Source organism: Hypanus sabinus, chromosome 3 (genome assembly GCF_030144855.1).
Source record: "Hypanus sabinus isolate sHypSab1 chromosome 3, sHypSab1.hap1, whole genome shotgun sequence".
NCBI classification, from domain to species: Eukaryota; Metazoa; Chordata; class Chondrichthyes; order Myliobatiformes; family Dasyatidae; genus Hypanus; species Hypanus sabinus.
The window spans coordinates 52,863,695-52,879,688 of NC_082708.1; the positions used below are offsets into that span (position 1 = coordinate 52,863,695).

At 39.2% G+C, this 15,994-nt stretch overlaps 1 protein-coding gene across 1 annotated transcript in view; it reads right to left on the reverse strand.

Moving 5' to 3' along the window:
* Window positions 1-15,994, reverse strand: part of dync2h1 (dynein cytoplasmic 2 heavy chain 1) — a 463,334-nt gene that overhangs the window by 431,631 nt on the left and 15,709 nt on the right. Inside the window, exons 5-8 of the mRNA XM_059964317.1 lie at window positions 15,536-15,674; window positions 11,229-11,347; window positions 4,942-5,083; window positions 942-1,174 (exon numbers count right to left, since the gene is read on the reverse strand). Of these exons, the coding sequence (XP_059820300.1) occupies window positions 942-1,174; window positions 4,942-5,083; window positions 11,229-11,347; window positions 15,536-15,674 (633 nt within the window). The remainder of the gene's footprint in view (window positions 1-941; window positions 1,175-4,941; window positions 5,084-11,228; window positions 11,348-15,535; window positions 15,675-15,994) is intronic.

Genomic DNA, 15,994 nt, shown 5'->3' on the forward strand with positions numbered 1-15,994 from the left:
AAAATAGGATGCTTTGGCAAATGAATTTGTGGCTGAATAATTGGTGTAGGGAGCGGGATTTCAGATTTGTGGATCTGCGGAAGGTCTGACCTGTACAAAAGGGACCAGTTACACCTGAACTCAAGCAGGACTAATACCCTGGTGGGCGGGCTTGCTTGAGCCATTGATGAGGGTTTAAACTAGTTTGGAAGGGGAATGGAAACTAGAGTGATAGGTCAGAGGGTGAAGGTACATGCACCATGTAGAGACCAGTTTAACCCCCAAAGGACATCAACAGAACTGACAGCTGTTACTTACTCATAGAACAACCAAATTTTACTTGCCTTGTTCCCCAAAAACCCATGCTATTTATAGGATAAACACTCATAATCTTTATCCTAAGATCTGCTATCTTCTGCAGTGTAATAACCCCACCAGGAGTAATCCTAAACAAATCTCCTGTAGACACTTTTTCTTCAGGTTGTCCATGCATTTCCTCATACCCTCATATTGAACAGCATCAAAAGATTAAATAGGAATATTCCTTTGTGGCTAGAACACTACTGCCTGAATTATTCTATCTCCCTTTCAAAGTTGGCTGCAGACATCACTTCTACTACACAAAATGTAGACAGCATGTGAACTCCCATTATAGCAACAGAACATGCTGTGTTGAAAATTCATTGCCTTACGTAATTGGACAATAGTTTTCTGTAAACCCTGCAATAAACATTTTGATCTTTTATGAGATTTTCCAGAAACAATGCAAGAGTAATGCAAAGTGTTTTTTAACAGATTTAAAACATGGTAAACCAAGTTCTACGCCTACATTTGCAGTGTTACATTGTGATTGCTAATTTAAACATTATGCATAGTGGTTCCCTCTAATCATTATAATGTGCAAGAGTAATAGCAAAGTAATACCATTTTCAAAAACAACTAAGAGAGATTTATTACTGTACCTCTTCAAATCTTTTGGCAAGTTTATCCAACAACTCTGGATAATATTTCTCACTTTTCCATTGATGAGGAGTATATCGTCGCCAAAGCTGTCCAGTCAGGTGATCACATGCTGACACCCACTGTTCACAGATGATAATGCCAGAGTTGAGGTTTTCTTTCACAATGTGGAAAGCATCACCCCATAAGTTTATCTGCATTAGAGCTTTCTGTACAAATCTACCCAAAGCATTTCCTGAAGAAAAGAAAATAATGTAATATTATTATCCCAAACAACACAACAACTGCCACCAACAGGTGCAGAGGGTGCATGAAAACATCACCGCCTGCATCTTCTCTGCCAACCCACATGCCAATGAACCTTGAACAATACACCCAAAATGTAGGAGGTACCCAGCAAATATCAGGCAGCATCTACGGAGGGGAATAAATTTGGACAAGTACCTTCATCAGGACTGGAAATAAAGGGGGCAGAAACCAGAATAAGAAGGTGGGGCAAGGGGGAAGGAGTGGTAGGTGAGAAAAGGTGAAGCAGAAGGTGGACAGGTGGGGTAGAGGGATAAATTAAGAAACGGGAGAGGTTAGGTAGAAGAGGTAAGGGGCTGAAGAAGAAAGAATCTAATAGAAGAGGACAGTGGACCATGGAAGAAAAGAAAGACGGGGGGGGGGGGGGGAAATGAGCAGTTGATGAGAAGAGAAGGGGGGAGAGGGTAAACAGAAAGGGGAGGAAAATTACCAGAAGTTAGAAAAATCAATGCTCATTCCATTAGGTTGGAAGCTACCCAGACGAATATAAGATTTTGCTCTTACTACCTGAGCTTAAATTTATTTTGGCAGTAAAAGAGGCATGGACAGACATATCAAAATGAGAAGAGCAAGTCAAATCGAAATGGATAGCCATTGGAAGACCCTGCCTTCTGCAGCGGACAGAGCAAAGATGATCAACAAAGAGGTTCCACAGTCTGCATCGGGTCTCACCCATGTAGAAGAGGTTGTGTTAGGAGCACTGGATACAAAAGATAACTCTGACAGTCTTACCTGGAAGGAGTGTTTGGGGCCCTCAAAATTGGTGAGGGAGGAGGTGTAGCATTTCCTACACTTGCAGGGAAACATACCAAGAGGAAGATCAGAGGAGAGGAGCGAGTAAACAAGGAAGTCAAGTAGAAAGTGGAGCGGGAAGAGGCAAAGATGTGCTTAGTGGTTGGATCCCGTTGGAAATGCTGGAAGTTATGGAGAATGATATGCTGGATACAGAGGTTCATAGGGTGGTAGATGAAGACAAACGGAACCCTAACCTTGTTAGGAGGGCAGGAGGATGGGGTGAGGGCAAATTTGTGGGAAATGGAGTAGAGACTGGGGTTCCTATAGCTAAAGAGATCTGGGTTCATTCCCGACCTCTGATGCTCTTTGTGGCTAAAATGCATATCCACCAAATGCTCCAGATTCCTCCCGCATCGCAAAGAGATATGGGTTGATAAGTTAATTGGTCACTGTATATTTCCTCGTGTGTGCAAGTGACAAAATCATGGGCTGAGTTTATGTACAGGTTTAGTGTAAATGGCTGCTTGATAGTCAGCACAGAATCAGAGGGTCAAATAACATGTATCCATGCAGTATGACTCTATGCCTCTCTGCCTCAAAATGTTAAAAGGCTCTAAAAGTAATCCGGGAAATTATAGGCCAGTAAATTTGACATTGGTTGTAGGTAAGTTATTGGAAGGAGTACTAAGAGATAAGGTTTACAAGTATTTGGATAGACAGGGGCTTATTAGGGAGAGTCAATATGGCTTTGTGCATGGTAGGTCATGTTTAACAAATCTATTTGTCTTTCGAGAAGGTTACAAGGAAAGTGGATGAAGGGAAGGCAGTGGATGTTGTCTACAAGGACTTCAGTAAGGCCTTTGACAAGGTCTCACATGGGAGGTTAATTAGGAAGATTCAGTCGCTGGGTATACATGGTGAGGTAGTAAATTGGATTGGGCATTGGCTCAATGGGAGAAGCCAGAGAGTGGTAGTGGAGAATTGCTACTCTGAGTGGAGTCCTGTGACTAGTGGTGTGCCACAGGGATCAGTGTTGGGTCCATTGTTATTTGTCATCTATATCAATGATCTGGATGATAATGTGGTAAATTGGATCAGCAAATTTGCTGATGATACGAAGATTGGAACTATAGTGGATAGTGAGGAAGGTTTTCAAAGCTTGCAGAGGAATTTGGACCAGCTGGGAAAATGGGCTGAAAAATGGCAGATGGAGTTTAATACAGACAAGTGTGAGGTATTGCACTTTGGAAGGAAAAACCAAGGTAGAATATACAAGGTAAATGGGAGGGCAGTAGAACAGAGGGATCTAGGAATATGCTTACAAAATTCCCAAAAAATGGTGTCACAGGTAGATAGGGTAGTAAAGAGAGCTTTTGGTATATTGGCCTTTATAAATCAAAGTATTGAGTATAAGAGTTGGAATGTTATCGTGAGGTAGTATAAGGCATTAGTGAGGCCGAGTTTGGAGTATTGTGTGCAGTTTTGGTCACCGAATTACAGGAAGGATATTAATAAGGTTGAAAGAGTGCAGAGAAGGTTTACAAGGATGTTGTCGGGACTTGAGAAATTGAGTTACAGAGGAAGGTTGAATAGGTTAGGACTTTATTCCCTAAAGTGTAGAAGAATGAGGGGAGATTTTATAGAGGTATATAAAATTATGATGGGTATAGATAGAGTGAATGCAAGCAGGCTTTTTCCACTAAAGCTAGGAGAAATAAAAACCAGAGGACATGGGTTAAGGGTGAAGGGGGAAAAGTTTAAAGGGAATATTGGGGGGGGGGGACTTCTTCACACAGTGAGTGATGGGAGTGTAGAATGAGCTGCCAGATGAAGTGGTAAATGCAGGCTCACTTTTAACATTTAAGAAAAACTTGGACAGGTACATGGATGAGAGGTGTATGGAGGGATATGGGCCAGGTGCAGATCAGTGGGACTGGGCGGAAAAATGGTTCGGCACAGCCAAGAAGGGCCAAAAGGCCTGTTTCTGTGCTATAATGTCCTATGGTTAGAAATCAGAAATAAAAACATAAAGTGCCAGAAATATTCAGCAAGTCAGGCAACATTAATGAAGAGAGAAATGTTAATGTTTCAGTTCAATAACCTTCCATTTGAAACTGAAAAGAGTTTAAGGTTTTCAGAGCAGAGAAGGTATAGGTGAAATGCTGCACATAATAACAGAATGTCACTGTAAGGATGAAAAGCAGGAATGACAAAAGTAATGGTGGTGTCATCTTAAAGAGAATAGTAAAACTCAAGAATAAACAAAAAGCATACCTGGATGAAGTGTCAATAGGAACAGACAAAGGAACTGGAAAACGGGGGAACTTTCCAGGCCACTCTTACACACTACATCTGAAGTATTACATCTTATGTGTTTTTTAAGCAAAGCATCAAGCAGTGTAAAACGTAATTTCTGTAGAAACTGAAAACTTATTTTCAACAGACAGTCTGTGCAGCAACTAGTTCTCAGGAACACACAAAAATGACTAAAAATCTTCATTTCAATAGATATCAAGTAAGTGTCAGAATAACCTGGTTCTGTAAGAATGCTCATCATTTAAAATTTTCTTCAGGTCTCAAATCACATATTTTTAAATCTTACTTCAACATTAGACCCCTCCTTCTAAAATTAGAAATTACTTTTAAAACAAAATTACAACATTATAGATATTTTCAATCATATTTTAGGATGTAATAAGTTTTTGAAATATAAAAGCACATAACTATTTCACACTATAGCAATTATTTCATCAAGCTATATTAAAATGAAGATGGAAGGAGATATTAGGAACAAGCAAGTTCTTACCATTTATCTGAATATAAATGGGAAATTTTATCAAAACTTCTAACTCGTAGATATGAATAGGATTTCCTACTACAAATAAAAATTAACATCCAAACCTTAGATACAGTTCTATAAACTGTGTGTTTTAGCGAACTGCTACCCTTTCTGCACAGTACCTATGACATCTAGAAGATGGCGCATGCGTGACTCTGGATAAAAATCATGCTCAGTTTGCCTCCATACGTCATCTACAGTATCACGAGTAGTCTCAACCAAATCCACTACATCAGCCAAAGAAAGTGCATCCAAATTGTTGTACTGTTAAGAAAACAAAATAAAGACATTTAAGGAAATTTTAAAAAAAGAAATTTTAAAAATAGTTTGAGATTTTAAGGGTCAATAGAATTACTAAATCAGTGTCCAGAGAAGAGAGCTGCTTATGGGAAGAAATTTATTGATCAGAAAACAGCTCATGGAATTCAGCACAATTTGGAAAATTCAGCTGGAAATAGACCAGGGTTGGGAGGTAGAGGGTGACAGGTAAGGTTTTGTTATAAATGGGAGCCTGTGACCTGTGGTATGCAACAGGAATCAGTACTGAGATCCTTGCTATTTCTATATATTAATGATCTGAATGCAAATGTAAGAGACATGATTCATAAATTTGCAATTGATACAAAAATGACTGCATTGGTGCTGCTTCATGCACTCATACAGAGCTTGTCAATTTATTCAACTGTGCCTCCAACTTCCACCCTGTCCTTAAATTCACTTGGTCCATTTCTGACACCTCTTACCCCTTTCTTGACCTCTTGGTTTCCATTTCTGGTGACAAACTATCCATCAATATCCTTAATAAACATACTGATTCCCACAACTATTTTGACTATACCTCTTCCCACCCTGTTTTCTATATAAATGCCTTTCCCTTTTCTCAAGTCTTTTGCATCCACCACATCTGTTCCCAGGTTAAGGTTTTCCTTTCCAGAACAAGAAGAGACGTCATCCTTCTTCAAATAACAGGGAACCACTGAAGCCGCCTTCACTCTTTTTCTTTTCCTTTTCAATTTTTTTATTGAATTTCATATATAAAAAAACATAATATAATAATAAATAGGTTATAAATGCATAAGACTTGAAATTGAATTAATAGTAGGATAACAATATCCTATTAAAATATCAACAGAAAAACATAGTACATTATCAATCAAGTCTATAATAATTATATGGAAAAAATAAAAATAATCATCAAAAGAAAAAGAAAAAATTATAAAAATACTTGCAAAAAATATTTAAAAAATACTAAACTAAACTAACATGGGCAATAATAAGTTTATTTGTATATGATAGTGCCAAAAACTCCGGAACTCCATACCTGAACAAGAATAAGTAAAGAGAAGGTCTGGAAGAGGCCAAATTAATTCATATGAAAATGTCGAATGAACGGTCCCCAAGTTTCTTCAAATTTAATTGATGAGTCAAAAATAGTGCTTCTAATTTTTTCCAAGCTCAGAAAAGAAATAGTTTGAGAGAACCACTGGAACGTGGTAGGAGGATTTACTTCTTTCCAATTTTGTAATATAGACCTTCTAGCCATTAATGTTACAAAAGCAATCATTCGTCTAATTGAAGGGGAAAACTGATTATCATCCTCATTTGGTATACCAAAAATTGCAGTAATAAAATGAGGTTGTAAATCGATATTCCAAATTGAGGAAATGGTAGCAAATATGTCCTTCCAATAGTTATGTAAAGTGGGACATGACCAAAACATGTGGGTCAATGAAGCCACATCTGAATGACATCTGTCACATTGAGGGTTAATATGAGAATAGAATCGAGCAAGCTTATCTTTAGACATATGAGCTCTATGTACAATTTTAAATTGTATTAAAGCATGTTTAGCACATATAGAAGAAGAATTAACCATTTGTAAATTTTTTTCCCATTTTTCTATTGATATATTATATTGAAGTTCTTTTTCCCATTCTTGTTAATTCTACCTGATATTTCTGGTTGTATCTTCATAATCATATTATAAATAAAAGCCACTAATCCCTTCTGATAGGGATTTAAGGTAAAAATCATACCTAAAAAGTCCATTGAAGTTGAATTGGGGAAGGATGGTAGAATTTTATGTAAAAAATTTCTAATTTGTAAATATCTAAAAAAGTTAGATTTAGGTAACTCAAATTTGTTGGAAAGTTGGTCGAAAGACATCAAACTACCTTCAAAGAAGAGATCACAAAAGCATTTTATACCTTTCCTTTTCCATATGCTAAAGGCTTGATCTGTCAAAGAAGGTTTGAAAAAAAAATTAAGTAAAATAGGGCTATCAAGAACAAAGTTTTTCAGAGTAAAAAATTTACGAAATTGAGACCAAATTCGTAATGTATGTTTGACAACAGGGTTGGATATCTGTTTATTGAATTTAACTAAATCGGCAGAAAGAGAAGAACCCAGAACGGAGAATAGAGAATATCCCTGTGCCTCATTGCATTCTAAATTTACCCACTGTGGGCACAATGGTGAATCCAAATCTGATTTCCAATAAATTAAGTTACGAATGTTATTCGCCCAATAGTAAAATCTAAAGTTAGGTAGAGCTAAACCACCATCTTTTTTAGATTTTTGTAATTGCCTTTTACTTAACCTAGGATTTTTATTTTGCCACACAAATGAAGAAATTTTTGAATCAATGTTATCAAAAAATGATTTAGGAATAAAAATTGGTAAAGCTTGAAATAAATATAAAAATTTCGGTAGAATCATCACTTTAATAGCATTAATCCGACCAACTAATGATAAGGATAAGGAAGACCATCTTGTAGTAAGTTGTTGAATTTGATAAAGCATAGGTAGAAAATTCAATGTAAATAAATCTTTATATTTCTTAGTAATTTTTATACCTAAATAGATAAAGTTATCATCAACAACTTTAAATAGTGTCCTTTCATTCAATAAAGTTTGCACGTTTAAAGGGAATAAATCACTCTTATCCAAGTTTAGTTTGTAACCAGAAAAACTACCAAATTGAGCCAACAAGGATAAAATAGCGGGAATAGACCTGTCAGGATCAGAAATATATAACAACATCAGCATAAAATGATAACTTGTATAATTTCTCATTACGGGTAATACCAAAAATATTAGGAGATTCACGAATAGCAATGGCTAATGCAATATTAAACAATAAAGGACTTAAGGGACAACCTTGTCTCGTACCACGAGATAATTGAAAAAAAGATCTGTAATTATTTGTAAGAACAGAAGCAACAGGTTTATGATATATTAGTTTGATCCATGATATAAAATTAGGACTAAAATTAAAATATCTCAAAGTGTTAAATAAGTATACCCATTCAACTCTATCAAAGGCTTTTTCAGCATCTAGTGAAATAACACATTCTGGAATTGTGGGTGATGAAGTATAAATTATATTAATCAATTTTCTAATATTAAAAAAGGAATACCGATTCCTAATAAAACCAGTTTGGTCTTCTGAAATAATCTGTGATAATACCTTTTCTAACCTAATAGCTAAAATTTTTGTAAGAATCTTAGAATCTACATTTAATAGTGATATAGGGCGATAAGATGCACATAAAGTGGGATCCTTATCTTTTTTAAGAATTAGAGAGATAGTAGCTTCATAAAAAGACTGAGGTAATCTCTTCTTAACAAATGCATCATTAAAAATTTCACATAGCCAAGGGGAAAGCAAAGAAGAAAAAGTTTTTAAAAATTCTGTAATATAACCATCAGGACCAGGAGCTTTCCCCGAGTTCATTGATGAGATGGCCTCTCCTATTTCGGCCAGAGAGATAGGAGCATCAAACAAGCTACGATCTTCATCTGTCAGTTTGGGAATATTCAAATTGTTAAAAAAGTTATCCATCATGGACAGATCGCCGTCAAATTCTGATTGATATAAAGATTTATAAGAATCTTGAAAAGTGTTATTGATTTCTTTATGATCAGTAGTCAGATTGCCGTCTTGTTTACACCGCCTTCACTCACATCTCCTTCATTTCCAGGGCATCTACCCACATGCCATCCACCTGCCACTTAACTGTTCCATTTATCTTCAACAGCAACCCATAAGCCTCAGCATCCAGTGGTTCATTCTCCACAACTTCCATCATTTTCAACAGGATCCTACCACTAACCACATCTTTACCTCCCCATCACTCTCTGCTTTCTGCAAGGATTGCTCTCTCCATTATTCCTTTGTCCATTTGTCTCTCCCCACCAATCTTCCTCCTGGCACTTACCCCTGCAAGCATAAGAAGTACTACAGCTGCCTATTCACCTCCTCCCTCACCTCCATTCAGGGCTTCCAGGTGAGGTAACCTTCACCTGCGAATCCGTTGGGGTTGTCTGCTGTTTCCAGTGCTCTCGATGCAACTTCCTCTACATTGGTGAGACCTGATGTAGATTTGAAGACTGCTTTGTCAAGCACCTTTGCTCCATCTGCAGAAAGCAGAATTTCCCAGTAGCCAACCAATTCCAATCCCCATTCCCATTCCAACATATTGGTCCATGGTCTCCTCTACTGCCATGATGAGACCAATCTCAGGCTGGAGGTGCACACCTCATATTCTGTCTTGGTAGTGTTATGACACACACCTAATCACACCAGCTTCTGGGGGTTTAGACATTATAACTCTCTGGAGTAAGGATAGCTAGCACAGCACCTTTAAAGATTCAGGATCATTCCACTAACTGGCAATCGTATTTTGGCACCAAGTACTGAGCACTCAAAACACACCTGAACGGAGCATCAGTACTCAACTGTAAGCCCTACTAGTGATATTGTCTAGTGTTTGTACTGTGCTCAGTTCTTGATCCAGTTTGATACCATGTCTCGGTCCTAGGCTCGGATACTCCAGCATTTGGGTCCAAACCACCCTTATCAAGGGTTCTCGTCACAATATGATTGAGCCAGTATGGACTGTGAGAGTTATCAGAGTCTTTCGCCTGTCATGACCAGCCACAGCTAAAATATTTCCAGACAGAACCTAGAGACACACAACATCCAGGTGGCCATTGGTCAACTTTTGTAAAGCAGAAGCCGGAGTCACTCCAGAGAGCCAGCCTGTCCCACCATGTAGCTCGTACATCTTCCAACCCCAGAGTGATCAGGGCTCTTGCTGTAGCTTCCTCATTCAATGCTCATTAGTGTTCAAACTCCAGTTGACCCAGTTCCCTATGGAGCATGGAAAGTTCGCCTTCAGAATCTCTCTTCAGATTGGAAGGGCTCTGGCCTATATTATGTTCTGCTCAACAAATCCAACCATCTCAATAATCGTCTGGCAGAGCATAAATGGGACTACATCAAGAGGTCGAAGAGCGCTAGCCCAAGCCCAAGCCCAGCCTCAACACATAGTCCTTCCATTCCCTGATCTTGGACCATGACCAGCCGTCTCTTGCTCAGGATCCTGTCGAGCCCATGCAAATCGGCCATATAAGAATCTCAGTTGATACAACATTCTGGGGTTGGAGTTGAAGTTGGTCTATTACTGCAGGGGCGCAGGTCACATATAGGCTGAAGTCCAAAGTTGCAGCTGTCAGGGGAACTGTTAAGACGGTCTGGTGTTGGGAAGACTGTGATGGTAGAGGCCACTACTCCTAGCCTCGTAGATATTGGTATCACACTGGGGGGGTTGAGATATCCTGGAGTATGAGAGGTGAATATTTTTTTGGACTTTGGAGCAGCTGGAAATTTCCTGTACTTGGGGACCATCGGTGGCTCAACACAGAAGCCCATGCCCACAACTGTCTTGGACAGTCATCCACTTGTTTCCAGGCAGATCCAGCAGCAGATGCTGATGAGGATAGAGGATCATGTGAAGGACGTTAGCTTCTATATCACTGAGTTTCCTCACATACTCCTAATCCTTGGGCACCCTCAGCTGACCCAGCACAACCCTTCTCTTAACTGGCATTGTCCTGTCACTGCAAGAGGGTATGCTTTCGGCCTGGTGTTCCAAATCCCAGACTCTCCTGAGACCAGTATGCAATGAGGGGCTGAATTCTGTTCAGGGTAACCTGAAGCCTTCAGGAAATTCAGTCCAGGCTTCAAGTGCAGACAAGCCGGCTGCAGCCAACCGGCTCACGCAAGTCCCAACCATGTTCAGTCAGGGTGTGTTAGGTCTAGTTTTGGAAGGTGTGAGAAGATTCATCAGAAACTTGTCTGAAATAAACTGTTTCAGCTATGAGGGAAAACTAGAGAGGCTGGATTTGTTTTCTTTGCAGCAGAGAGGGCTCATGGTAACCTGAATGAGGTATATCAAATTATGAAGAACATAAAATAGGCACATAATAAGAAACCATTTATTTGGCATATGTGCCTACAACTAAATGCTTGTGGTAAGGGGTTAGACAGTAAGAGCAGATCTGAAAAATAGAAAACATTGTAACCGACGGTTCAAATTGTAAAATTTTGCATCAGTAAACAAACCTGTGTAATTGGTTTAAATAGTTCTTGAAAGTGCTGGGCCCTTTCCCTTTTGTCTGTTTCACCACTGCATGCAGCAACTTCTACCCAGAACTGAAATTCATCACTGGGTTCGAGAATTCCTTTCAAAACATAAATGTTTGCATTGTATTAATGGTCACATTTCACATGGGTTAAATAGAACAGAAACTGACACCAGGCTAGAAACTTTCAGGCCAGTTTTAACCACAAATAAATGTGAATCAATCCTTTTGTGACTATGATTTTGTTTCATATTAATCCTAAATTTGAATTCATCTTCATGTTGGGCTCTCCTACATCGGAAAACCAGTTTGTGGTTCTTCACTGCACAGACATAAGAGTAAAGGAGAGGGCATACAATATAGCAAAAATTAGTGAAAAGTGATTAAAAGTCAACAGAAGGCAAATAAAAACACAAGAAAGAAAAAGATGAAGTGTGAAGGTAAGTTAGCCAATAATATAAGAGGACAACAAAAGATTTTTCAGACCTATAAAGTGTAAAAGAGAGACAAGAGTAGACATCAGTCCGCTGGAAAATGATGCTGGAGAGATAGTAATGGGGAACAAAAAAATTACCAGATGAACTGAATAAGTCTTCTACTCCAGTCTTTACTGTGTAAAACACAACCAGCAGCATGCCAGAAATCGAGAGAGTCGGGGGAAGAAGTGAGCAGAGTTGCTATTAATAAGAAGATGCTTGGGAAGTTGAAAGGTCTGAAGGTAGATAAGTCACCTAGACTAAATGGGCTACATTCCAGGGTTCTGCAAGAGGTAGCTTATGAGATTGTGGAGGCATCAGTAGTGATCTTTCAAGTCTCACTAGATTGTGGAGGACTGAAAAACTGCAATGTCATTCCACTCTTTAAGAAGGAAGTGAGGCAAAAGACAGGAAATTAAAGGCCAGTGGTTGGTAAGAATGAGGTTTTGGAGTACTTGGAGGTACACAATAGAATAGTCGAAGTCAGCATGGGTTCTTAAAGTGCAAACGGTTCCTGAGGTCTGCTGGAATTCTTTGAGGAAGTAATAAGCAGGATTGACAAAGGCAAGCCAGTGGATGTTACTTGCTTGCATATTCAGAAGGCCTTTGACAAGATGTTTCATATAGGCTTCTAAACAAGGTAAGAGCCCAGGAAAGATGGTAGCATGGGAGAAGATAGGTTGCAAGCAAAGAGTGGAAATAATTAGTGATCTGGATGATGAAATCAACGGACACAAAACGCTTGAGTGAGCAGGTTAGGGAGCAATTATAGAAATTTTAAAAAGTCAACATTTCAAGCCAAGAACCTTCTTCAGGGCTGCAAAAAAAGATGAAAAGTCAGAGCAAGAAGATGGGGTAGGGGAGGATGATGAATAAGGTGGCAGGTGATAGGTGAAACCAGGAGAGGGGGAGGAGGTAAAGAACTGGGAAGTTGATTGGCGAAAGTGATAAAGGGCTGAAGGAGGGGGAATCTGATAGGACAGTGCAGAAGACCATGGAAGAAAGAGAAGGAGGAGCACCACAAGGAGTGATGGGCAGGTAAGGAGAAAGGAGAGAGAGGGAAACAGAAATGGGGAATGGTAAAAGTAAGGGTGGCAATCATTGAAAGTTCCAGAAATCAATATTCCTGCTATCAGGTTGGAGGCTACCTAGGCGGAGTATAAGATGTTGCTCCTGCAATCTGAGTGTGGCCTCATCGTGGCATTAGAGGAGGCCATGGACTGATATTTTGATAGGGGAATGGGAAGTGAAATTGAAATGGACGGCTCCCGGGAGTTCCCACTTTTTCTGGTGGAGCATAGGCGCTTGGCGAAGAAGTCTCCCAGTCTACATTGAGTCTCACTGATATACAGGAGACCACACCAAGAGCACAGGATACAGTAGTTGACCCCAACAGAGCTAAAGTATCACCTCACGTGGAAGGACTGTTTGGGGCCCTGAATGGTAGTGAGGGAGGAGGTGTAGGACACATGTGGTACTTGTTCCGCTTGCAAGAATAAGTGCCAGGAAGGAGATCAGTGGAGAGGAATGAGTAGACAAAGGAATCGCAAAGGGAGTGCAGGGAATCAAAGGCTTTGTGGTCATGTTGTGGATGATACAAAGATAGTTGAGAGGCAGGAAATGTTGAGGAAGCAGAGAGTAGGCAGAACGTGCCAAGCAGTGGCAGATGGAATACAGTATAAAGAAGCATATGGTCATGCACTTTGATAGAACGAATAAAGATACACACTATTTTCTAATTGCGGAATGTATTGAGAAATCAAAAGTGCAAAGGGACTTTAGACTCCTAGAGCAGGATCTCCTAAAAGTGTTGCAGGTCAAGTTGGTAGTAAAGAAGGCAAATACAATGTTAGTATTCATTTCAAGAGAATTAGAATATAAAAGCACTAATGTAATGCTGTGGCTTTATAAGCTACTGCTTATACGCATTTAGAGTACTAAGAGAAATCTTGGTCCAAATGTCTATTAAAGGATTTATTTGTTTACCTGTATTTATTTAGAGATACAGCATGGAATAGGTTCTTCTGGCCCCTCAGGCATCACCACCCTGCAACCCCTAACAACCCCAATTTAGCCCTAAGCTAATCACTGGACAATTTACAATAACCAGTTAACCTACCCAATATGTCACTGAAGTGTGGAACGAAACCAGAGAACCAGATAAGACCCATACATTCTACAGGAAGGACATACAGAGACCTTACGAAGGATGTTGGGATTGAACTCTGAACTCTGGCATCCCAATCTGTAATAGAGTCACCCTAACCGCTACGCTACCATGGCATTCACATGATGGACTGCATTTGAGAAGACCCAATGGAGGTTCATGAAAGTTATCCTGGGAATGAAAGGGCTAATGTTTGAGGAGCATTTGATGGCTCTGGGCCTATATTTGCTGTAACTTAGAAGAAATCTCATTGAACCCTACAGAATACTGAAATGTCTGGATAGAGTGAACATAGAGAGGATGTTTCCAGTAGTGGGAGACTCTGGGACCAAGTGGGTCAGCCTTAGAATAGTACGACTTCCCCTTGAGAACAAAGGAGGAATTTCTGTCACCGGAGGGTGGGAAATCTGTGGAGTTCAGTGACACAGATGGCCATGGAGGCCAATTCATTGGGTATATCTAAAGTGAAGGTTAATAGGTTCTTGATTAGTAAGGACATCAAAAGTTACAAGAAGGCAGGAGAATGGGGTTGAGTGGCATGTTCCATCTGTCAGTAACACAGGGCTTCCGTGTCCTTCCAATGCATGCACTTAAACTTCTCATTGCCATTCTCAATTCTCTATCTCTATACTTATCCAACAAACAAGACCGAATGTACCTTTTACAAGAATATTTATTTTTTATTTTTATGTAGAGATACAATGTGGAACAGGCCATTCTAGCTCAATGAGCCACACCACCCAGCAACCCACCTATTTAGCAATAGCCTACTCATAGGACAACTTACAATGACCAGTTAACCTACATTTTTAAAGTATGTCTTTGCACAGTGGGAGGAAACCAGAGTACCCAGAGGAAACACACATGGTCATGGGAGAACAAACGAACTCCATCAAACAGTGCCAGAATTGAACTCTGAACTCCAGGATGCTCCAAGCAATAAAAGCATCACGATAACCGCTAGTCTACTGTGGCATGTTGCCAGGACTAGAGGACTTGAGTTACTGGGAGAGGCTGAACAGGATAGGACTTTATTCCTTGGTTTGTAGGAGAATGAGTGGCAATCTTAAAGAAGTGCGCATACAGTAACTATGAAACTAAGATAAGTTTTTCCCCTGGATTAGAGATTCCAAAACTAGAGTAGATAGGTTTAGGGTGAGAGGAAAATGAACTAAAATGGATCAGAGGGACAATTTTTTCATACAGCATGTGATCACTATATGGAATGAGCTGCCAGGAAAAGTGATTGAGGCAGATACAATAGTATCATTTAAGAAACACGGAGACAGGCACATGGAGGGATGGGACATGGAGAGATATGGGCTATCCAGAAGAAACTGGGACTAGGTCTATGGTCATCCTGGTCCTGCTACATTGCTCAATGTCTCTAAATCACAAAAGAAATATACCAAATTAATTCAGTTAGCTAAGTTTAATCCATCCTGTGTGGATGAGATAAGAATTATATACAAGGAAAGAGTCCAATTTCTATCCTGCTAAAATCAAGCTTTGAAACATTTCGAATATTAACAGCTATCATGCACATCTTAGTTCATGATATTAGAAGGATCATAAATGAACTGGAAGGGAAAATAAGATTAAAAACTATTTAATTATAATGTACTCCAGCTTTAAGTTTCAAACCTGAAGTGTCCTCTTCCCCTCCAAATCTTGTTCCACTGTGACTCTGACCTGAGTGCCTTACAATAGACCCCAAACCTGCTTCTAGTTGAGTCAACAAATGTTGAAGTTTAGGGTCAAAACTCTTACTCCATTTCTCATCCTAAAAAGAAAAGCAGAAATTACATTAACCACAAAATCTCTGCCATTAATTTGAAGTTCAAAATAAATGTCATGTCCTAGCCATTCTCTCTCCTTTGTATTAGTATTTCAAGTTCATTACAATTTAAAATCTATGATTTTGAGACACTAATAATTATCAGATTTTCAACAAAATATTTAACCTAGAAGCACAATTTGTTTCAATGAGCTGATGATAGTAGATTTTAAGATTGTTAATACTTCCAAAAATAGGGCCAAAAGTCAGAATCCAAATAATATCATTTTAGTATCAAAAGGTTGCTTTCAGCTGACAACTGACAC